The sequence below is a fragment of the Notolepis coatsorum genome (assembly GCF_963971535.1).
Source record: "Notolepis coatsorum genome assembly, chromosome: 6".
Classification (NCBI taxonomy): domain Eukaryota; kingdom Metazoa; phylum Chordata; class Actinopteri; order Aulopiformes; family Paralepididae; genus Notolepis; species Notolepis coatsorum.
This window is the reverse complement of record NC_140170.1, coordinates 68,594,517-68,620,035: the sequence shown is the minus strand read 5'-3', so window position 1 is coordinate 68,620,035 and position 25,519 is coordinate 68,594,517. Positions and strand designations below refer to the sequence as shown.

At 42.0% G+C, this 25,519-nt stretch overlaps 1 protein-coding gene across 6 annotated transcripts in view; it reads right to left on the bottom strand.

The window, feature by feature from the left end:
- The window catches only part of LOC311230338 (uncharacterized protein), a 260,057-nt gene extending 238,197 nt beyond the window's left edge, over window positions 1–21,860 (bottom strand). For 3 of the 6 annotated variants that reach the window (XM_084316589.1, XM_084316588.1, XM_084316591.1), the window contains exons 1-4: window positions 21,777–21,860; window positions 13,198–13,241; window positions 1,918–1,968; window positions 664–750 (exon numbers count right to left, since the gene is read on the bottom strand). In XM_084316589.1, coding sequence (XP_084172715.1) covers window positions 664–750; window positions 1,918–1,968; window positions 13,198–13,224 — 165 coding nt within the window. In that variant the 5' untranslated portion in view covers window positions 13,225–13,241; window positions 21,777–21,860. The remainder of the gene's footprint in view (window positions 1–663; window positions 751–1,917; window positions 1,969–13,197; window positions 13,242–21,776) is intronic. The other 3 variants (XM_084316592.1, XM_084316590.1, XM_084316593.1) reach the window with 3 other exon arrangements.
- Between the last annotated feature and the right edge of the window lie 3,659 nt (window positions 21,861–25,519).

Genomic DNA, 25,519 nt, shown 5'->3' with positions numbered 1-25,519 from the left:
AGTATTGTGTCCCAATGGGAGTCATTCTCTGTAGAGCTGGGAACTTAAAGCTCAATATAAGAACGGCCATGCACCACCACCCACAGAATCGAGAAAGAGCAATCAATCTGTCAATCCTTTCCGTGTCCGGGCCGGGTGAGGTTTCCCGTGTTGAGTCAAATTAAGCCGCAGTCTCCACTCCTTACATATGGTAATTAAACATTAAAACACATGCGGCTTATAGTCCAGTCAGGTGCGGCTTATAGTGCGAAAAGTATGGTATATTATACGTTACAATAAATATGGGCGATAAACACTTAGAATCTGAATATATACTATGAGTAAGTACGGTAAAGTATACACAGGTGCAGTATACATAAGGTACCCTAACTGGTGTACGACAAAAACAGACTTTTCATTCCAGGCTTTTAGAGGGCCCTGCCCACATTGAGCCCCTGGGTAGTCCAAACTTAAGTTAATTTAACTCTACTCTACTCTACCCTATCTTACCGTACTACTCTGCTCTACTTTACTCTACCTACCCAACTCAACTCAACTCTACTTTACTCTACCTACCCAACTCAACTCAACTCTACTCTGGCATCTCCCCCCCCCTGGGTAGTCCTACCCCCCCCCCCCCCCCCCCCCTTCCCACACAAAAGCCTCATCTCATAAATGTCTTACCTTGCCATACGACAGCCCCATTACTTGGTTGAAAATCGGTCGTGGCTGGTGAATCACCGCCGTGGTGTCTGAACGTAGCCCTGGGTGCTGAAGGACAGTGATGTCATTACGTCCCTTATCAACACCATACAGACTGTGCCGAGTTCTGCCAACACACACGGTCGTCTCACACGGACGTCCCATCATGTCCCTGCTATACGTTGTAACGTGTCTGGCTGTGTGACGTCAACTTGTCAGCATGAAAATAACCACACCAGGATAGCTTAGCAAATAGCTAATCAGACATTGTCGTTTGGGGGATTTGGTACATACCAATTTATTATTAACAAAACATAAAATCAGGCCTATGACCATACGATGCCTGGTCATACTCGAAATCTTACTTAAGTAAAAGTCAGAGTATCTGGCTAAAAACACACTTGATTAAAAGTAAAAAAGTTTCTACTTTTAAATGTACTTAAGTACTAAAAAAGTAAAAGTAAACCTTTTTTTATTTCGGGGCAATGAAATGTTCCGTTTCGTCCTCTTCATCACTCGTACTATCGTTTGTGACCATCCTCTGTAGCTTGTCACTCTGTCTATTCTTCTGATAGCAGGTGTTTAATCAAAGATCCCAGCTTTCTAGTCTTGCACAAGGACCAATCAGCATGGGTATGAGCGGGTTCATTTTCCATTGATGGGGATTTGAAATAAAGTGCGGCCGCATGATTAATAACATTAACGCTAGTTCAGCCAGAGAAACAAGTATACTAATTAAAATAGTTGGACCTGCGAGATTTGCACTTTGTAGGTCTGCATTTTAAATGTAAGGAGTATATCAAAAAGCAGGGTAGCCGGACCAGCACGCACAGGTTCAATGTTTTTTAATGGCAGCCTGAATAAATAGCAGACATGTTTCGGACAATGTCCTTCTTCAGTGATATGGCTAGCCTGGACGTGTGTCTGAAACATGTCTGCTATTTATTCAGGCTGCCATTAAAAAACATTGAACCTGTCAGTGCTGGTCCGGCTACCCTGCTTTTTGATATACTGAACTTTATGGGATTACAGCACCCAGTGTGAGAACTTGTGAGCGCGGTCTGACTTGACTATATAAATGTAAGGAGTAAAAAGTATATATTTTTTCTCTGAAATGTAATTGAGTAAAAGTACAAGTAATACAAACCTAATAATACTAGAGTAAAGTACAAATCCCCAAAAACAGTACTTAAGTATTGTAACAAAGTACTTTACACCCCTGGATACTGTACATACCCCAGTGGGATGCCCGTGGGGCATTTGATGATGCGAACTGTCGTCTGGAGTCTACGCCGTCCGTGAGGGGAGGAAGAGAAAGGCAATGTTTCAAGATGACATAAAAGTTCTGCCAACACACAGGATGTCTTCCATGATCTTCTCACATGGAATTTACATTATGTCCCTTTTATCAGAGTTTCTGTTACCGACTGAACACAAGGTTGAGATGGTACGGTCCTGTAGGGGTGTGTGAAATTGTTGGTTAATAATATATAGTTACAGGTAAGAAGAAGTCTTTATTTGCCATGCAGATTAAGACACACACATGCAAGATGGGCGACACACAGGTCTCTCTGACCCATCCCGTCATCCTTCCCCCCAAGGGCAGCCGGGAGCAGACATGGGCTGCGGCGTGGGGCCCTTACACTTTTGCTGCTTTTGGTGTCTGATTAACTGTCTGATTTATTATAATTTTTTCTACAATTTTTTTTTGATCCACTTTTTCTCCCATTTTCTATATTTTTCTCCCATCCCAATTTCGTATCATCCAATTCAACCCTCCCCTGTCACGAACGCTGTTTCTTGCCTCCCACAAGCCGGCTGCAATGTGGACTAAGTCATACATAGCACAAGTCCCCTCCGGTACTTGAGGTAACAGCAGTCGCATCTTTTCACCTGCGCAGCTCGATCTCTCAGTGGCGAGGAGTAACGCGTGGGAGGCTCACGCTGCCCCCGACACTTCCTGATTCTACTGCGCAGGCGCACCAACCGACCTGTAGGAGTCGCTGTCCACAACGCCTGATCCCCACCCATCAGTTTCCCACCCCCTAATACGGCCAATGTGTATTAGTATGAACAAAGTATAAAGTTAGTTTAGGTTCGTGTTAACGTTAGATAATGTACAAAATAAACGTTTTCCGCTGCTATAGACGTCGCTCTTTTATTTTGAAACCCCCCAGAAAGGAAGTCATTGCTCTCGTTATCTGCTTGATTGTCCGGTTGCTGGTTAGCTCCGAGCGTTAGTAGTATATTATCTCAATACCAGCCATTGGATTACTGTTTTCTAAATTGGGGAGGCTTTTAATCGTCAAGGTAAGAGGATTTCAAGTCATGGTATCTATAAACTTCAATCGGTTCGGATCTTTTGAATGAATGAGAATGTAAACAAACACGCCGTCACGTTGAAATCACTGGCTGCGCTCATACAGTAGTGGTTGGGCAAGTATATTTGCTTATAAAACGTAATTGTCTAATTCAATTATTTTTTATTTCTCCACGTGGTGAATACACAGGTCACACAACATGTTTACATGAACGTTTTGGAGTTGTATTTGGAGTGTATTCTGCAATCTGTTAATAAACTTTTCAATCAATCAATCAAACTATACACAGTAAGGGAACGTCGGGCTCCGGCCCCTACTCACTTCCAGTGATGAAGCTAAGCTATGCTAACGGAGCGTCTGTTCCCAAAGCTAAATGCACGCACAGAGACAAAAAAGGTATGTATCTTCTTGTCTAACTCCAGGGAAGATGTTAAATAAGCTAATTTCCCAAAATGTTGGCGTTTTCCTTTAAGAAAGGCAATTTGGAGGGCGGTTAGGTGGCGTAGCGGAGATTGCGTTCGTCACCAACCCCGGAGCTGTGAGTTGGATTCGCCTGTTCGAATCCAGCTCACAGCTCCGGGGTTGTCACCAGCTTGGCTGGCCGTTCACACCAATACAATTGGCTGTATTAGAGGGTGGGAGAAGCTGGCGGGGTGGGTCCGGGTCGTTGTAAACAGCGACTCCTACAGTTCGGTCGGGGCGCCTGCTAAGCGCGGATAGGACCTGAGTGGGATAGTGTGATCCTTCCACACGCTACGCCCTCTCAGGGAGGATCCGCGCTGCCAGGTGAAAAGAAGCGGTTGATTGGCTGGACGTGTGTCGGAGGAAGCACGTGATAGCCTCCACTCTCCCAGATGATCTGACTGTGGGGGGTAAGTGCGCAGCGACCAGGAAGGGGATTGGGAATTGGCATACGACTAACATTGGGATGGGAGAAAAATCGGAGGAAAATGGAGGGGGAAAAAGATAAAAAAAAAAAAAAGAAAAGGCAATTTGGGCTGGATTGCAAACAATGAACAAACTGCCCCAGTGAATTAATGAATTCATCCATTTTAAAGGGGACATATTAGGGCTGGGCGATATGGAAAAAAATCATATCGCGATAACGATATGATAATTTTATTTTATTTCTCGATATCGATAATTATCGAATTGTTATAAGTATAAAAAAAAAAAAAAAAAAAATGTTTACAACAGATGTATGTTTATTTTGCAGCAATTCTTTGTGTTTGCCGCCATCTTTAGTGTTACATCCCCTCACACTCCAGTTCTCAGGCTGCAGCTGGTTTAAAAGCTAAAGTAAACCGGCTTCTCTGCTGGCTGTGGCTCCAGAGGAGTTGAACAGTTCTGGCTCTGCTAGTTTATTTTCGATCTTTTGGCGCTTTTTTGGTGGACAAACCACCGCACATGTGCAATGTGACTCGTGACTGGAGTCTAGTTCTGCTAGCACACATAGCCTACTGTGTACAGACGGTTTCAAAATGTATTTTAAATTAGAAAGCAAACAAAATAAATGGACAAGAGAAAAAGAAATCTGAATTTGGTCAGTATTGTCATTTGGACAAGCAAAGCCATTACTTTAAGTTGCAGGCAAGAAAGACAAGTCTGTCCACTGTCTCTGGTTTTAAAACTGCCCTGTTGCAGGTAAAAAAATAATAATAAAAATAATAATAAAAAAAAAAGAAAACGATTTTTTTATTTTTTTTTTATTTCGATATTCGATATCGATTATTAAAATATATCGCGATATTTATCGTTATCGTTATATCGCCCAGCCCTAGGACATATTATAGAAGATTTGTCTTTAATTGAAGTCTTTAATTGTCATGCAGATTAACATACACGCATGCGAGATGGGCGACCCACAGGAACACACACACACACACATGCACTGAGTCGCAGATGAAATGTCTGCACTTTTCCCATCCCGTCACCCGTCCCTCCAAGGGCAGCCGGGAGCAGACATGGGCTGCGGCGTGGGGCCGAGCCCGGGGGCCAATCCAAGTGCTCCTGGCCGTCTTCGTCAGCGACAGCGTTAGCGATCTGTTCTGCATGTTTTTCCATTGGGTTCATCTTATTGGGAGGGGAAACCCTTGTGAGCACAGGGAGAACATGCAACTCCACACGGGAGATACCCCACCTGTGTACCTGGCAACACGGCAACCTGGTCTCCAACCTTCTACATTTACATTTTAACATTTTGTAATTTAGCTGACGCTTTTATCCAAGGTGACTTACAAGTTTTGTACGACAAGTCAGTAGGAAGGGTACAACTCTATGTAACAATGTTCATCAAAGTGTTCAGACTTGAGTGCTACAGTGTTGAGTGTAGTGTAGGCCTATGTTAGTATATTAGGAAGAGTGCATGACAGTAAGAAGTTATTATTATTCTTTTTTTTCATTTAAGATATTGATTGAAGAAGTGTGTCTTTAGTCGACGGGCGAAAGATTGGTCGGGATTCGACTGTCCTAACTGTGGTGGGAATATCGTTCCACCATTGTGGGGGTTCTAGGTGTGAGGCGACAGTGTTAACCACTAACACCACCCAAGGATATGGAAATGTTTTAATTTAACCCCTATATTTTTTTGTATTTAATTTTTTTATTATTTTTTAAACAAACATATAAACAAACATGACAACACACGATAAGATATACAAGCATTAATTGTCAGGGCACATCCAATGAGATCACATTTTAGTTAGTTGTCTTATATAAGATATACCCCTAATACCTGTTATCTAAAAAAACCTACACACATATGCTCAGCTCGAACCCCCCCCTCCCGGACCCCACCTTGAGAAGTACCTCCACTATCCCTCGCACCTAACCAGACACTACCATTATAAGCTAGCTTTTATTCTCTCCACCACTTCTAACCTCATTGACATTTTGGATTCATTGAGACCCAGAATTCTTGCTGTAGATATTTCATGGTAAATTACATCGAGATATGTAAGAAACCAAACTTTACGGCACATTTTTTCCGGTTGAAACCAGCGTGATGCGATCAGCTTTTTGGCTACTGTGATACCCGATAAAACCAATCTCTTTAGCTGTGGATTCACTGCAAACTCAAAAACATCATTCAATAGTAATACCGAGGGGTGTACAGGTATATTCCAAGATACGAGTTTTGATATTTGTTGGGTCACATCTTTCCAGAATGCCTTAAGTGGTGAGCAGTCCCAATACATGTGCATAAATGTCCCTTCGTCCCCATTTGCACATTGGGTGCATTTGGAATCTTGTTTAAGCCCCATTCGGCACAGTCTTATAGGAGTCAAGTATGTCCTGTGAATATAGTTAAGATTGATTTGTTGATGATCCGGATTCCTTGATGTAAGTCGGACATTTGCCCAGGCTCCTTGCCAATCAAAGTCATTTTCCAGGTCTGGTATATCCCTCCTCCAGACAGAGTCAAGTTGGAGGGTTTCATACGAGGACGTTAGTAATTGATGATAAAATTCTGAAACAAAACCTCTCGATGTCTCTCTTGCGTAGAAGAATTTGTGGTATCTGTGGTGTTCAATTGGTCTGTCTAATGGAACACCGTGAGACTTCAAACATAGCTCTAACTGTTTGTGAAAAAGCCATGTGGACTTGGTGAGATTAAATTTTTTGCGTATTTCTTTATCACTACAAAAACCCTGTTTGTTAAAAACATCCCCTAATGAGTGTATGCCTTGCTCTTCCCATATAGGGAATCTTATAGGTCGTTTTCCAATTAAGAGTGCATTGTTATTGAATAAGGGAGTATGATTGTGCCATTTTTGTGGGTTAGGATTATTTTTTTGTGATTCACGCCATATCCGGATTGCATGAGTAATTATGGGGCCAAATTTTCGTTTACAGTGCTTGATTGGTAGTTTAGTGTATGCTATGTCCTTCAGTCTATGTGGGGCTACTATGTTTTCTTCTATTTTTCTCCAGGATGCTAATGCTTGGGAGTCAAACCATGTTGTCAATGGACTTAATGTGTACGCCTTAAAATATAGGAAAAAATCTGGAAATGCCATGCCACCATCTGCTTTATTTCTCTGTGCGGTGGATCTTTTTATACGTGGTGGTTTGTTATTCCAAATAAATTTGTATGTGGAGGAGTGTAATCTTTTCCAGTAACCCTCTGGAGGGGGTAACGGTAGCATTGAACTGAAGAAGTTGATTTTAGGTAGTACATCCATCTTAACTATTGATATCCGTGCTTGTACTGTGTTTTTAAGTTTTGCCCATCTATCAAGGTCGTCTTTGATTTTGTTTTGGATTTTTGTGTAGTTGTGCTTCACCGTTTGTCTTATGGTAGGGAATATTTCCACTCCCAAGCATCTGAAATGTTTTACCATCGGTATCTGTCCTGGGAGGGTTGTATCTTTTTTTGCAGGGGTGTTAAGTGGAAGGAAAGCCGACTTCGGCCAATTTATCTTAAATCCCGATAAATCACCAAAGTCCTCAATCAACTTGAGCAGATGAGGCAATGTGGTGTTGGGGTTTTGCATGAACAATATTACATCGTCCGCATATAAACAAATTTTTTGTTGTGTGCCCTTGATTACGATTGGTTCTATGGATTGGGATTGTCTTATATATTGTGCTAAAGGCTCTAATGATAGATTGAACAGTCCGGGACTAAGAGGACAACCCTGTCTGGCAGAGCGTGATACCGGAAATATTTGGGAGATGATTGTGCCTGTTGTAATCATGGCCGATGGGTCTTTGTATAATACTTTAATCATATCGATGAATCCTTTTCCTAACCCCATCCTTTCTAGCACTGCCCACAGATACGACCATTCCAGCCTGTCAAAGGCCTTCATAGCATCCAGGGACAGCATCGCCTTAGGTATGGTGTCCTCCTTGTCGGCATCAAGTACGTGCAGTATACGTCTTATGTTCTCAGTGATCAGGCGGCCTCCTATGAAGCCAGTTTGGTCCGGGTGAACTAAAGACGTCATATGCTTTTGTAATCTGATGGCTAATACCTTAGAGTACAGTTTGATATCTGTTCCGAGGAGGCTTAAAGGTCTATAACTACCGCACTCGTTGGGGTCTTTGTCTTTTTTAAGGAGGACTGTTATGAGTGCAATATTGTCATTCTTATGGAAGTTCCCCTCCTTGACTGAGTATAAGATCATATTTAGTAATAAGGGGCCAATTATGTCCCAACAAGAAAGGTACATTTCTGATGGGAAACCGTCTCTTCCAGGAGCCTTACCACTTTTCATTGCGGTTATGGCCTGCTTGAGTTCCTCTAGTGTGATCAGTGTTTCTAACTGTTTAGCGTCATCCTCTGAAAGTTTAGGGAGAATAATTTGATTAAGAAATGTGTCCATTTTGTTTTGATCGAAGGTCATTTCTGATTTATATAAGTCGGAGTAGAATACTTTGAATGTATCGTTTATTTTTACAGGATCTGTTACAAGTACTTGTTGTGCTCTAATGGTAGTTATATCTGCAAATGTTGCATTAATTCTTAATCGCATGGCTAATAGGTGGCTGGGTTTGGAACCATGGGAGTACTGCTGTTGTCTTGTGCTGCGTATTTGTATTTCCGATTGTTGTCTGTATATGGCATTGATCTCTATTTTTAGTACGTTAACTTGATTTTCTAGTCGAGTTGAGTTGTTGTATTTCAGAGAATTAAATAACGTTGAGTAAAACGTTTCCAGCTCAGCCAGTTTTGTGCATTGATTCTTGCGCATTTTGGAGGAAAAGCTATCCGTGAAGTCTTTGATCATTCCCTTTACCGACATCCATATTATTCTGGGGTCTTGCACCGAGTTTGCATTCTCCCGTTGGAATACTATAAGAGCTTCTTTGAGTTGTGTAATGAATTCCTTGTTATTAAGCAGCAACGAGTTAAATCGCCATCTTGGGGCTCGGGAGGATAGTATACCAAATGTACCTTTAAGGAGTAAATAACAGTGATCTGATAGTGCGTTGGGTATCATTTCCACTTCATAATTATCAAATAGTCTCTGTGATGCAAAGACATAATCTATTCTGGATAGTGTATTATGTCTCGCAGATCGACAAGAGTACTTTCGGGTCGTGGGATTAAGTAACCGCCATAAGTCATTTACACCTGTAATCTTCGACCAATCCTTTAATGCCTTCGATGAATTCTTTTGTTCGCTGGAAAAGGCGAGGTAAGATTTGTCCATCCTTGGGTTCCAGATGGCATTAAAATCCGCTCCTATTATAAATGAGTAATCGGGAATGTCTAACATTGCATTGGTTAGTGTAGTGAAGAAATCTTCTTCGTACAAATTTGGGGCGTATACCGCTATCAACGCTATTTTCCTGTTCTTATGTTCAATCTTAGCTATAGTTATCCGACCTTCTACATCAGACCATACTCCCTTTAGTACAATATTCAACTTACGTTTAACGACTATTGCTACACCCCGAGTTCTCGTACCAATAGAGGAGTGACTGATATTATGGTATATGTTGTCCGCTAATTTATCTATGTCTTTCCCTAGAATGTGCGTTTCGCTTAGCAGAGCAATGTCCACATGTTCTTTTTTCATCAGTGTGAGCACGCTTTTGCGTTTGAGTTGGTTATTTATTCCCCCGGTGTTCCATATCATTATATTCAAACTAGCCATAGTCTATACATGTTGCATTGTAATTTTTGGTAATGCTTCTAGAGTGCGAGGCAATAATAGATATACATCCCACTAGTGAGGTCCCGTTGAGAGCCGAGCTTAAAAACATACATATATACAAATAAAAATCCCCTACCCTTCCCTCCCACCGAGAGTCGTACAGGATTGTGTTCCATGAACACAACCTTTGCGTATGACTCCCTCCCTTGCACCACCGGATATCCCAGAATGATCCAATTATCCTTAACATTCCTATGTATACCATAAGATCTAACACTCTAAATTCTACCATAAGTAGAATGTCGACTGTGGCTTGGCCACTTTCCCGTAAAAAATAAATAAATAAAAATTTAAATGAGATAAAACTAAAAATAAAGACCAAAAATAAGCTTCAATTGTCATGCCCTAATCACTTACATTTTATATGAACTTGTGTAATTTATAGTAACCCATGAATAATATGAAGGTATTGAACTGAAGAGAGAGCCTCAATAAATCAGAGAGAGCGGATGAAAAAGAAAAAAACAAGTAAAAGGAAGAGAACATTAACTTAGATCTTAAAAGAGCATTGCTATGCTTAAACATCTAAAGTATAAATTGGAGAAGTAGTGGAATTATTTCCCATTAATAAAAAACAGTTTTTAAATACGTATAAGCAGCATTTCCCCTGACCGGGGTGGGCGATGATCGTTGTGTAGAGTGATCTTTCTGCCGGCCGGCTATGATGGCTCTGTGGTTCTGCATCTAGATAGCTGTTGATTATTCCCCCGAGGGGCTTCTGGTAGAGTGAATGACCACGTATTGCGATATTCCAGAATGTTCCATATATCAAAGAATGTTTCGATGTTCTAGATTATTCCAATATGTCATTTTTACATTGTTTGAATGTTCCAGTATGTTCTGGAGTGTTCCAATCTTGAATCCAATATGACCGCAATAATATAAACCCGTCGGGGAAAGCATTCAAAAACTCTGAGCACGTAGGTCTCTCTGTCCCAAATCCTCGGTTATTAAAGATTGTACTATATGGTGACCTTGCATAACTGAGATTAAAAGGCCATTTATACACTATTCTGCGTGTTGTGCAGACAAGAATTTGGCTGCATCTTCAGGCGAGTTGAGGAGAACCCTTGCTCCTTGTTTATCGACAATGCAAAGTATTGCAGGGTATATTAGTAGGGGTCTGTATTTCTCCAGGTATAGTTGAGACATCACCGTCTTGAACTTGGCACGCAGTTCCACTACATCACGACAATAATCTTCAAAGCAGTGTATTGGTACCTCCATGTATTTCAGATTGCCTTTCATCCTGCGAGTTTCACGAATAATCATTTCTTTTATTCTGACTTGGCGCAGTATAACCAATATCACTCTGGGCTTAGCGTTATTGCCAATGGAGCGGGTCCCCAATCTGAAGCACTGTTCCACCTCTGGTATTTTAGGAAGGATCTCTGTTCCCAAGATTTTCTGTAATTCTGTGGCAAACTCTTCAGGGTTTGCACATCTCACTGATTCGTCCAGACCGACAATACGAATATTCAGCTTGCGTTTTTGATATTCCATCTCGAATATTTTGGCTTTCTGTTCTTCATTGATTCGCTTAAGCTCCAACGTTATTTCGCTGAGCTCCGTATTGATTTCTTTGTAGTTTCCCTTCATCTCAGCAGTTAGGTTAACGTTGTTAACCTCTACTTCATTGTAGATGCGAGCGAAATTGTTTTCGTGGGCTTCCATTACTTTTTCCAGAGCCTCGGTGCGTTTAATCTGTGCGTCGGCGTCCGCTCTCAGCGCATCAATTTTGCTTTCAATAGATTCTTTAATAGCATCTACTTTTTGAGTTATTATGCTAGTTATTGTCTTCCCCATTTCCTCCATTTTCCGGATGATATGTTCGGTGTCTGCGGAGGTGTTTGATGGGGTTGAACTTGAAGCGGCCACTGTCGAGTCTATATTTTCTGCTGTCAGCCGTACGAATCCTGATTCCTGCGGCGGGACCTCTACGACTGTTTTTGGACTCGTTGTGCCTTTCTTTGGTTTCATCTCGATTATTTTGGTCAATATAGTTAGTTGATAGTCTCAGTTGATATATGCGTCAAGTTTTAAACGCATTAATGGTTTATAAATATGTTTTTAAAACGAAAAAAAAAATAACGAGTGAGCAGCTGTGTCACATGCGACCTACTCCATTCTAGGGCTGGGCGATATGGCCTAAATATGATATCACGATATTTTCTGACCTTTCGGCGATACACGATACGCATCACGATGTTTTTCTTTTTTTCCCCCAAACAATTCATTATGAGGCTTACCAAGACAGTATTTGAGTTTGCAAGCTAACATTAAAGACAAAATAAAATACCCATGCATTTAGCATTTTTATATTATATATTAGATTTAGATTATTGGATTATTAGATTATATATTGCATATATTTAGCAATGAGATATTATATGATTTAGATACGAAATATGATGAATTGAAAATGGGGGACCCTGATGTAAACAAGACGAAAGTCTTTCTCTGGTCTGCATCCTCCAGTCCACTGTTGACTGTTGTTGTATTGAGCTGTACTGTATTGTACCTATGCTGCAATCTGTTAATAACGTTTATATTCATTCAGTCGGCAAACAGAATCATTTTGATTGACAGTCGCGTCTGCCAATTACGTCACATCGCTTGCACCCGCCCTGCTGTTCTTAGCACCAATCGGCAAGCGCGTATTAATTTTTTACTTCCGCTATTGGAGAGCTCAATGAAAACAACAATGGCAGCGGTAGCTCGCCGCGGCCGACTTTTACCTTTTAGCTCTGCAGAATGACTAAACGACTGGAGGCATAATGATTTTACTGCAACGGATGTTATAATAAAAGCATTTCCATACATCTGTCTGATTGAAAACGTTATTAACAGACCGCAGAATGGGCACAACAGAGTCAGCACGGGCTGAGATATGAACGGCTAATGCTTGCTATATCTAGGTCGACCTCGGTCGTTGCTATGTAAATACGCTGATGTTATTGAAAGTGTAACTATATAACGTTAATGTCACAAAACGAATGCCTTTGTTATCATAAGTAGTAACTTTTGATGCAGTAGTGTGTGTGTGGGGCGGCGCTGTTCAAAAGTGTCAACGTGTGGACCAGATTGACGCAACACAAGCCTCTTGGGCAAAACATCACGATATCCACGATACGTTTAAAAAGTGTATCGTTAATTAACTGTACCCGATATTTATATAATATCGTCATATCGCCCAGCCCTACTCCATTCTAACGCTAAACCGGAAGTTTAACCCCTATATTTTGTACCTCTTTTGGGGAGGGGGTTGTCTTTCATATTAGCTATATTTTTTGAGGGGGACAAATTTACCTCTTCTCAATATTGAAGGGACATGTCCCCTGCGCCCCCCCCTAAACCTCAAGTTTGACACTGTTTGACGAACACTGCTACTTACCCTTGCCAGAGTTGTACCCTTCCTGCTGACTTGTAAGTCGCTTTGGGTAAAAGTGTCAGCTAAATGACGAAATGTAAAATGTAAATGAAATCATTAGACAATTCAATCAACACAAACCACCCCAGCTACTCACAGTGTCCATTTTCTCGAGCTCTGCCATTTTGAAAATCTTCTTACCTGAAGACACAGAGCCGGTATTTTAGATATGCCAATTTGCCACTATGGCTATAGAGCTCTGAGGTGCCCAACCCATCTGGTGCCGCCCTAACCCATCTGGTGCCCAACCCATATAGTATCTAACCCATATAGTGCCTAACCCATATAGTGCCTAACCCATCTAGTGCCTAACCCATCTGGTGCCTAACCCATATTAGTGCCTAACCCATATAGTGTCTGTCTAACCCATATAGTGCCTGTCTAACCCATCTGGTGCCTAACCCATATAGTGCCTAACCCATATAGTGCCTAACCCATCTGGTGTCTAACCCATATAGTGCCTAACCCATCTGGTGTCTAACCCATATAGTGCCTGTCTAACCCATCTGGTGTCTAACCCATATAGTGCCTAACTCATATAGTGCCTAACCCATCTGGTGCCTAACCCATATAGTGCCTGTCTAACCCATATAGTGCCTAACTCATATAGTGCCTAACTCATATAGTGCCTAACCCATCTGGTGCCTAACCCATATAGTGCCTAACCCATCTGGTGCCTAACCCATCTGGTGCCTAACCCATATAGTGCCTAACCCATATACTGCCTGTCTAACCCATATAGTGCCTAACTCATATAGTGCCTAACCCATCTGGTGCCTAACCCATATAGTGCCTGTCTAACCCATCTGGTGTCTAACCCATATAGTGCCTAACTCATATAGTGCCTAACCCATATAGTGCCTGTCTAACCCATATAGTGCCTAACCCATATAGTGCCTAACCCATATAGTGTCTAACCCATCTGGTGCCTAACCCATCTGGTGCATAACCCATATAGTGCCTAACCCATCTGGTGTCTAACCCATATAGTGCCTAACCCATATACTGCCTGTCTAACCCATATAGTGCCTAACTCATATAGTGCCTAACCCATCTGGTGCCTAACCCATATAGTGCCTGTCTAACCCATCTGGTGTCTAACCCATATAGTGCCTAACTCATATAGTGCCTAACCCATCTGGTGCCTAACCCATATAGTGCCTGTCTAACTCATATAGTGCCTAACCCATCTGGTGCCTAACCCATATAGTGCCTAACCCATATAGTGCCTAACCCATCTGGTGCCTAACCCATATAGTGCCTAACCCATATAGTGCCTAACCCATCTGGTGCCTAACCCATATAGTGCCTAACCCATATAGTGCCTAACCCATATAGTGCCTAACCCATATAGTGTCTAACCCATCTGGTGCCTAACCCATATAGTGCCTAACCCATAGAGTGCCTGTCTAACCCATATAGTGCCTAACCCATATAGTGCCTAACTCATCTGGTGCCTAACTCATCTGGTGCCTAACCCATATAGTGCCTAACCCATCTGGTGCCTAACCCATCTGGTGCCTAACCCATATAGTGCCTAACCCATATAGTGCCTGTCTAACCCATATAGTGACTAACCCATATAGTGCCCAACTCATCTGGTGCCTAACCCATATAGTGCCTGTCTAACCCATATAGTGCCTAACCCATCTGGTGCCTAACCCATCTGGTGCCTAACCCATATAGTGCCTAACCCATATAGTGCCTAACCCATATAGTGCCTAACCCATATAGTGCCTAACCCATCTGGTGCCTAACCCATATAGTGCCTAACCCATATAGTGCCTGTCTAACCCATATAGTGCCTAACCCATATAGTGCCTAACCCATCTGGTGCCTAACCCATATAGTGTCTAACCCATATAGTGCCTGTCTAACCCATCTGGTGTCTAACCCATATAGTGCCTAACTCATATAGTGCCTAACCCATCTGGTGCCTAACCCATATAGTGCCTGTCTAACCCATATAGTGCCTAACTCATATAGTGCCTAACTCATATAGTGCCTAACTCATATAGTGCCTAACCCATCTGGTGCCTAACCCATCTGGTGCCTAACCCATATAGTGCCTAACCCATATACTGCCTGTCTAACCCATATAGTTCCTAACTCATATAGTGCCTAACCCATATAGTGCCTAACCCATATACTGCCTGTCTAACCCATATAGTGCCTAACTCATATAGTGTCTAACCCATCTGGTGTCTAACCCATATAGTGCCTAACTCATATAGTGCCTGTCTAACCCATATAGTGCCTAACCCATATAGTGTCTAACCCATCTGGTGCCTAACCCATCTGGTGCCTAACCCATATAGTGCCTAACCCATATAGTGCCTAACCCATCTGGTGTCTAACCCATATAGTGCCTAACCCATATACTGCCTGTCTAACCCATATAGTGCCTAACTCATATAGTGCCTAACCCATCTGGTGCCTAACCCATATAGTGCCTAACCCATCTGGTGCCTAACCCATATAGTGCCTGTCTAACCCAACTGGTGTCTAACCCATATAGTGCCTAACTCATATAGTGATTAACCCATCTGGTGCCTAACCCATATAGTGCCTGTCTAACTCATATAGTGCCTAACCCATCTGGTGCCTAACTCATATAGTGACTAACCCATCTGGTGCCTGTCTAACCCATCTGGTGTCTAACCCATATAGTGCCTAACCCATCTGGTGCCTAACCCATCTGGTGCCTAACCCATATAGTGCCTAACCCATCTGGTGCCTAACCCATATAGTGTCTAACCCATATAGTGTCTAACTCATCTGGTGCCTAACTCATCTGGTGCCTAACCCATATAGTGCCTAACCCATCTGGTGCCTAGCCCATCTGGTGCCTAACCCATATAGTTCCTAACCCATATAGTGCCTGTCTAACCCATATAGTGCCTAACCCATATAGTGCCCAACTCATCTGGTGCCTAACTCATCTGGTGCCTAACCCATATAGTGCCTAACTCATCTGGTGCCTAACTCATCTGGTGCCTAACCCATATAGTGCCTAACTCATCTGGTGCCTAACTCATCTGGTGCCTAACCCATATAGTGCCTAACCCATATAGTGCCTAACTCATCTGGTGCCTAACCCATATAGTGTCTAACCCATATAGTGCCTAACCCATATAGTGCCTAACCCATCTGGTGCCTAACCCATATAGTGTCTAACCCATATAGTGCCTGTCTAACCCATCTGGTGTCTAACCCATATAGTGTCTAACTCATATAGTGCCTAACCCATCTGGTGCCTAACCCATATAGTGCCTGTCTAACCCATATAGTGCCTAACTCATATAGTGCCTAACTCATATAGTGCCTAACCCATCTGGTGCCTAACCCATCTGGTGCCTAACCCATATAGTGCTTAACCCATATACTGCCTGTCTAACCCATATAGTGCCTAACTCATATAGTGCCTAACCCATATAGTGCCTAACCCATATACTGCCTGTCTAACCCATATAGTGCCTAACTCATATAGTGCCTGTCTAACCCATATAGTGCCTAACCCATATAGTGCCTAACCCATATAGTGTCTAACCCATCTGGTGCCTAACCCATCTGGTGCCTAACCCATATAGTGCCTAACCCATATAGTGCCTAACCCATCTGGTGTCTAACCCATATAGTGCCTAACCCATATACTGCCTGTCTAACCCATATAGTCTCTAACTCATATAGTGCCTAACCCATCTGGTGCCTAACCCATATAGTGCCTAACCCATCTGGTGTCTAACCCATATAGTGCCTGTCTAACCCATCTGGTGTCTAACCCATATAGTGCCTAACTCATATAGTGCCTAACCCATCTGGTGCCTAACCCATATAGTGCCTGTCTAACTCATATAGTGCCTAACCCATCTGGTGCCTAACTCATATAGTGCCTAACCCATCTGGTGCCTGTCTAACCCATCTGGTGTCTAACCCATATAGTGCCTAACCCATCTGGTGCCTAACCCATCTGGTGCCTAACCCATATAGTGCCTAACCCATCTGGTGCCTAACCCATATAGTGCCTAACCCATATAGTGCCTAACCCATATAGTGTCTAACTCATCTGGTGCCTAACTCATCTGGTGCCTAACCCATATAGTGCCTAACCCATCTGGTGCCTAACCCATCTGGTGCCTAACCCATATAGTTCCTAACCCATATAGTGCCTGTCTAACCCATATAGTGCCTAACCCATATAGTGCCCAACTCATCTGGTGCCTAACTCATCTGGTGCCTAACCCATATAGTGTCTAACTCATCTGGTGCCTAACTCATCTGGTGCCTAACCCATATAGTGCCTAACTCATCTGGTGCCTAACTCATCTGGTGCCTAACCCATATAGTGCCTAACCCATATAGTGCCTAACTCATCTGGTGCCTAACCCATATAGTGTCTAACCCATATAGTGCCTAACCCATATAGTGCCTGTCTAACCCATATAGTGCCTAACTCATCTGGTGCCTAACCCATATAGTGGTTAACCCATATAGTGCCTAACCCATATAGTGCCTAACTCATATAGTGCCTAACCCATATAGTGCCTAACTCATCTGGTGCCTAACCCATATAGTGCCTAACCCATCTGGTGCCTAACCCATATAGTGCCTAACCCATCTGGTGCCTAACCCATATAGTGTCTAACCCATCTGGTGCCTAACCCATATAGTGCCTAACCCATCTGGTGCCCAACTCATCTGGTGGCCAACCCATCTGGTGAATAACCCATCTGGTGCCCAACTCATCTGGTGGCCAACCCATCTGGTGAATAACCCATCTGGTGAATAACCCATCTGGTGCCTGGTGCAAAACCCATCTGGTGCCCAACCCATCTGGTGCCCAACCCATCTAGTGCCTAACCCACCTGGCGCCTAACTGTCCGACCCATCTAGTGCCTAACCCATCTAGTGCCTAACCCATCTGGTGCCTAACCCATCTAGTGCCTAACCCATCTAGTGCCTAACCCATCTGGTGCCACAAGTATATGTTCCAGAGGTTGTAAATCAGTTACACATATCCTCACCTTCTTAAAATAATGGCTTAAGTCATATTTTCAAGTTGAGGAAAAACAGAATAAACTGAACCAAATAATAGAATATATGATATGTATTAATCATTTCACAACTGGGTAGGAACAGCATGATCTTTTCGATTAAGTATGTAGGCGATTTTACCAGAGGTGGCCAGTGTCATGAAGAGATGACTTTGGCAAAATTATTATTTTCCTCAAACAGTGACTTTAAGCCATTATTTAAAGATTTTTTTCAACTCATTTTCTTTTAGTTGTTGTGACATACACAACATACATGACATCATGACATTTATGACATAGGGACATACATGACATACAGGTACTGTATATAGTACTGTTACATTTGTGACATATTCGATGTGCAAATATACAGTACTGTTACCCAGAGATCCTAACAGAAAATATATACATATGATGGGGAGGAGACTGTACATTATATATACAAAATATAAACATACGGTGGGCACTTGGGGAGGATTGATTGATTGAAAATGTTATTAACAGATTGCAGAATGGGTACAATACAGTACAGCTCAATATAGGGGTGGACGGTATAAACGGTATGAATTTGCGCTACGGTATGGATTTTGATTATACCTTCATACCTTGTGACTGGTAGACTAGAGCAGCTAGTCACAGCAGTAGCAATGACGTTAACGTCACTTGACGATTCACTCAACGTTTGCAGTGGTCGTTGCATAGTGTTTAATTGTACTGAGTTTTTCTCCACTTGCTCACGGACCTTGTCATATAGTTTGGGCATTTCAATTTGGCTAAGGAGGCTGAGAGGAGACTTGCTTTAGCACAGCAACGGGCTAACGTTAGCCATTTTAAGATAAATTAATATACCGCGATATACAAGGGCGTAACTCTGTTGTCAGTGGTGGAGGGGATACATTTGGGGGCGTGGTCAGTGGCGGAGGGGTGCTACGTATAGTTGTATGGTCGCGGGGGTGGCGGTAGGGGGGGTGAAGGGGGCCCCCTTTTCGTAGATTTTATTTTTTTTTAAATCAGTTGTGCAAGTAAATTTTGGTGAGTTGTTTCTATATACAATTAACTTATGACAAGTCATAATGCTGCACGAGTCTCGGAACGTGCGTACTGCGTAGTGAGAGAGAGAGAGAGAGAGAGAGAGAGAGAGAGAGAGAGAGAGAGAGAGAGAGAGAGAGAGAGAGAGAGAGAGAGAGAGAGAGAGAGAGAGAGAGAGAGAGAGAGAGAGAGAGAGAGAGAGAGAGAGAGAGAGAGAGAGAGAGAGAGAGAGAGAGAGAGAGAGAGAGAGAGAGAGAGAGAGAGCTATTTATCACAGTTTCACACCAAACTGGGGAGGGGTAGCCTATTTGAGCAAACCTGAAGACTGGGCTGTTGTTGATATATGCAAAGACAGCTGTGGTACTTAGCGCCGCGTGCTCACCTGGCTACTTGACTTTGCATGACAATCAGAGATGGCCAAGCTGGCCCAAGCAGCCGTTTTCCGTGTGGTCCTATCACGTCGCGTCACCGTTTATTATCGTGCAGGGGACACTAACTGCATTCTGAAAACATCCCGGTGTCCCCCCCCCATAGTTACACCCCTGGCGATATATACCGTTACCGTCTATGCTTCAAATTATACCGTGATATACATTTTAGACCATACCGTCCAGCCCTAGCTCAATACACACAATTGTTAAGGGGATGCAGACCAGAGAAAGACTTTCGTCTCGTTTACATCAGGGTCCCCCATTTTCAATTCATCATAACATATGACATACAGGTAGACAGTACTGTTGCATCTAGACATTTATGACATACCAGAAATATACAGAGACTGTCTATTAGGAGTTGGTGGGAGTATAAAAGAGGTTTGATTGATTGATTGAAAACTTTATTAACAGATTGCAGAATGGGTACAGTACAGTACAGCTCAATACACACAATTGTTAAGCGGATGCAGACCAGAGAAAGACTTTCGTCTTGTTTACATCAGGGTCCCCCATTTTCAATTCATCATAACATATATGACATACACGACATACAGATAGACAGTACTGCTACATCTATACATTTATGACATACCAGATTTGCAAATACAGTACCGTTTGTGATACAAAAAGAGTCTAAAAAAGAGAGTATCATTTGACGTAGAAACTGTACATTGGAGGAGGTTGGGTAGGTGGGGTGGGGGGGAACTGTACATTGGAGGTGGTTGGGTGGGTGGGGTGGGGTGGGGGTGGGGGTTGGGTAGGTGGGGTGGGGGAAACTGTACAACTGTAAAGCAAAACTGTACATTGGAATATCGACTAAACCATACTTGGTTCCAAGAGGAGGGTCTTGTGTATTCTTTAGGTGACGGTCATTTACTGTACATTGGAGGGGGTTGGGTTAAGACATTTACAGGGGCCAGTTTCGAATTGCAGTCTCCCGTAGGTGTTCTTTGTGAGTGGTTTTGAAATTGGGTAGTGATTCACATTCCTTTACAGTTTTGGGTAGGGCGTTCCACATTGATGTGGCATAATTGCGAAACGTGTTTAGTCCCTTGTTTGAGCCGAATCTGCGTTTAACATGATTTGTGGAGCTCCCTCTGGTGTTGTGATCGTGGTATTCACTGACCTTTGGGAAGTATTTTGACATGTACATGGGTATTTTGACATGTACATGGGTACCTTAGTGGTGTAGTGTATCTTGTAGACCAGGCCCATTGCAAGTTGCTGTACTCTGTCGTCTACTCAAAGCCATCCTAGGTTGTCAAAGTGGGCAGGGGTGAGGTGGGTTCTAGGAGTAAGGTCAAGTAGTATTCTGACCAGTTTGTTTTGTGATGTTTGTAATCTTTTTTTAGCGCATTTGAGGTACTTTGGTACCATGAGGTGCAAGCATAGTCGTAGTACCCTTGGTGTGTATAAAATAATGTGGGGGAAGCAATAATATAGAGTAGCACTGGTTAGTTTACTTAATCTTTGGGCAGAGACGTTTGACAGTGGACGTTTGTCAATTACCATAACTGTAGCACTGCCCCTAACGTCATTCTCCTACGCAGAGGGCTGGACGACGTTCAATTCTTTAGCAAGCTGTGACGTCACGTTAGACTAGAGGCGCAGAGACAAGGAACCGATGTTATGGATATTTCTTCAATATACAATACAAAAATCTGATGTTAGCAAACACTAGTCTTTTCTCTCTGGCGAAACGGAGCTGTACCGGTATACGTGAAGCACATTGTAGCCACGGAAGTGTATTTCCCATAGAACTATTCATTTATGGTACGGTCATAAATCCACCAATACTGTATATTTAGTTTTCTTTGCATTGTCTAGCGTTACGTACATGACCAGTCGGAACAAACCTTGAACTTTGGACGTACTTCTAGGCTAACGAAGCAAGCACTATTTGGAAGCTAACATCAGATTTTGAAATTATAGATACTAGGAAAAACGTCCATAACATCGTGTTGTTGTTGTTGTGACAGTAATGGTTCTACTACCCTAACCTAATTTACAGACACTATCACGCAATTTCACTTTCGGTCTTATCTTGATATGACACGACCTCTCTGTAAACGTTGCAAGTCTCGAGTTTAGTCTCTATAGACTATACCTGAACATAATACTTAATAATAAATATATACTTCGATATTGTAGCTAAAGTTTCACACAGCCTGCTTACTTACCACTCAAGCTTTATTTTCACTCTTGTCGACTCTTTCTTGACTTCGATCGCAACACAAGACTATCTAGTCTTCACTGGATAAATGAAAGCGAAAGTATACTCTTGCATTGCAACCAATAGGGTATATCTGCAGAGCAACACAATAGGGTATATCTGCAGAGCAACACTCCCCCTCAAGCGTCCAAGCGTGAATTATTTCCCCAAGGTGGTTGTCTTTCCGCGTTCGGTTTGCGCGGCCTGAATGGCCACTGACGCTTCTCTCAGCGCCTAATCGCGTTGCGCCTAGCTTTCAGTTCCACAGCCCAAGTCCTTCAGTTCCACAGCCCATTTCCTCGTATTGTTTTCATCTCTCTATATTAACGTAATGCGCTATTCATATCAATCGACATCACATCAATATAAATAACGTATTGTTTTCATCTCTCTATATTAACATAACGTGCTATTCATATCAATCGACATCACATCAATATAAATAACGTATTGTTTTCATCTCTCTATATTAACACTTTGAATGCCCATCACGACATAACTCGTGTTATCAGCCCCCCCATTGAGTGCCCACGACGAGAAATATCGGTTTATTTTTTATTAGCAATCTGAATTTCATCAACCGAGTCTACCATTGGTAAACCAGCCCCACCAGGCGCTCAGATGTGAAAAAGTGCCCCCTATTGTCTCCCAGATGGTAATGCACCCTTTTGGAATGGCTCAATGAAAATGGATGAGAAAAAAAAAACTCCGGAATCCACATTTTACTTCTCACGCATGTAACCGGAGCCGATCAGATTCATTGTGGACCATCAGAACAGCGTGTAATATGTCTTTACAGTACGTAGCATTGGATCAATAAAAGGATACATTTTTGGAATGGTGATCAGGAATTGGAATAATCTTTTTGGATACCATCTGATCTCAGGTAAGGAATCTATTTTACCAGTCTTAGGATAATCAGACCTGTTTTCATGGAGATATAAGCTTTTCCCCTATGTGTGATATGGCTGTTTGACTGTGCGAGCGATCAGGAACTAAGAGATCGATTTTCAGCTCGCGGCACCAGCGTGCATACGTACACATATACTATCGATAATCTAGCGTTTATTTGAAAACGATTCATAAATAGGCCGAAAAATTACAACGTTCTAGAATATTCCAGTTCCAGGGCGTTTATCACAGAATCTTTTTTCCCCCTTGAAAACAAGGGCTTGGGAGCTCCAGTAGCTCACTGCGTACCTCGAGCGCTATTTCGGCGCCGGGGACAACCGTGCTCGTCACGGATCTGGGGTTTAGCGAGTTCGAATCCCGGACTGCAGCCGTGCCTTTCCCAGAGTGTCTTCCCCCCCATCTGTACCCCCATTCAGCCTGTTTCTGTCGGTCATTCTTGACCAGAGTAAATGCGATAAAGGCAAAAAAGAGCCAGCGGAATGGCCAAAGTTTAAAAAAAAAAAAAAAAAAGAAGAAAACAAGGGCTTTTCAAAATGCTATAAAACGGAAATTAACCGATAAAAAAACAATCCGCTTCGACAATGTTGACTGGAAAATGAGTCATTGATAAGCGACGGGCAGATTAGACACATAGCCATAATTTAAAACATATAGGAGATATTAACGTTAACATTGAAGTGGATGGTGGGCATTCAAGCACTAAATGTGCGCCCCCTGCTGGGCACTGAAAGTGTTAACGTAACGCGCTATTCATATCAATCGACATCACATCAATATAAATAACGTATTGTTTTCATCTCTCTATATTAACGTAACTCGCTATTCATATCAATCGACATCACATCAATATAAATAACGTCATCTCTCTATATTAACGTTAGGCTGTAAAAATCTGTTCTATAGGCTACAGTATATTTAGTCTAGTTTATAAAGCATTTAAAAATACTTTGATTAGTCTACATCAATAGCACATTGTCAAGGTTGACAGAATAAAGTCTATATCAACTTATTTCCATCAAGGACCTTGGTGTAGGCTAATAACAGTGGCGTTGTTGTTTTTCTCCTAGCCCCGGATCTAAAAAAAGAAAAGAAAAAGAAAGTAAAATTTTATTTTTTTTGATGGCAGCATCCCCATTGTCTGTGCTGAATGTTTGTTAGTGTTTGGTATTTTTCTTTGGTTTTTAGTACTTTTAAACATTGATTTTTAGCAAGTAGTAGTTTTCATTTGATCCTATATAATTTTTTCATTCACCGATTTGTGGACTTTTTTTTTAGTGTCTTGAAAGGCGCATTATAAATCAAATGCATTATTATTATTATTATTATCATCCAGGAGGGAAAAGACACTTTGTATAGTAGGGACTGCATCTCTGCCTGTCCTGGCCAGGAAACACTTTGCAACTGTGATCTCCTCTGGCAGTAGTTGGATATTGTAATGTGTGGCGAGGGGTTGCAGCAATTCCACTGAGAGAAACTGGTCTGAGGCTGGATAACATGCCTGTATGCCTCTCATACGTTGTTCTCCAACTCATGAGAACCTGCTCTCAAGCTCTTGCAGCATTCTGTCGAGGACTGGATAGAACAGTCTCTGTCTCAGCTGATCTCCATGAGGTCTGAGCTTGTGCCACAAGATGACTCAACTACATACTCGTGCATCGTTTTCTGCTTCCTCCTTTGGCTGGTAGTATGTTCCTCAATTTTTTCGATTGCTTAAGCACGATTTTGAAAACAGGGCCCGGTGTTTCAAAACACTACACACAATTAGCACAACCACACACACAATTATCAGAACACCTCAGATCCTTTGCTAAATTAAACACAAACTATACACTAATTTATAAAAACTACATCATATGACTTAATTCTGTTTGAACCAGTTACACACTGCTGTGCTTAACCTAAAACACATTTAGCAATTCTACTTCTCAGTGATTAGAGTACTGTAAGTGAAGTATGAATGTGCAAATATACAATAAATTCACCAAACACTACACAAGACCAATGCTGTAGTGTAGACTGATGAAAATATAATTTATTTCTCTCCATATACCCAAATCAATGATGCAGACTGACAAAAATATAAATTTTCTCTCCATATAACCAAATCAGTCAACATTTCAACATGGAGAATCACAACAAAACATGTCCCAGTTTTCATGCTACTACAGTGTGCATAACACAGTAAGCTCAGCAAATATCAGACAAACATAAAATACTGTATCCAGTACAGGTTAAAATTACAGTAAAACAAAAACAAAAAAGAAAACATTTAAATAGAGTACAGAAAATACTAGACATAATCTCTTTGCCTAGCTGGATCTGGCAAGAGATTATTTTGTTGCGATTCTCCATGTTGACTGATTTGGGTATATGGAGAGAACATTTATATTTTCATCAGTCTGCATCATTGGTTGTCTTGTGTAGTGTTTGGTGAATGTATTGTATATTTTCACGTTCTCTGTGTACAGTACTTCACTCTCCTTCCGTTTTGGTTGAAGGCAGGTGAACTCACCTGCTGCATTTTTATAGTGCTTAAACATGATTGGTGTATCTACAATTAAGCAATGGTGTGTTTGTGCATCTGATTGCTGTGTTTAACCAATTGGCTCATATGTGTGGAATTTGACATTCTATGTGTAATGTAATGCAAGTGTGTTTAGTGTTTTGCAAATCACTGTGTGTATTGTTTTGCAAAAAGGCTGACTTTGTGCTTATAGGGGTGCAAATCTGGGCATATGTTTTGCTCCTTGAGTGTAAGGTTTTGATAATTGTGTAATACTTTTGATTTGAGTGTTTATG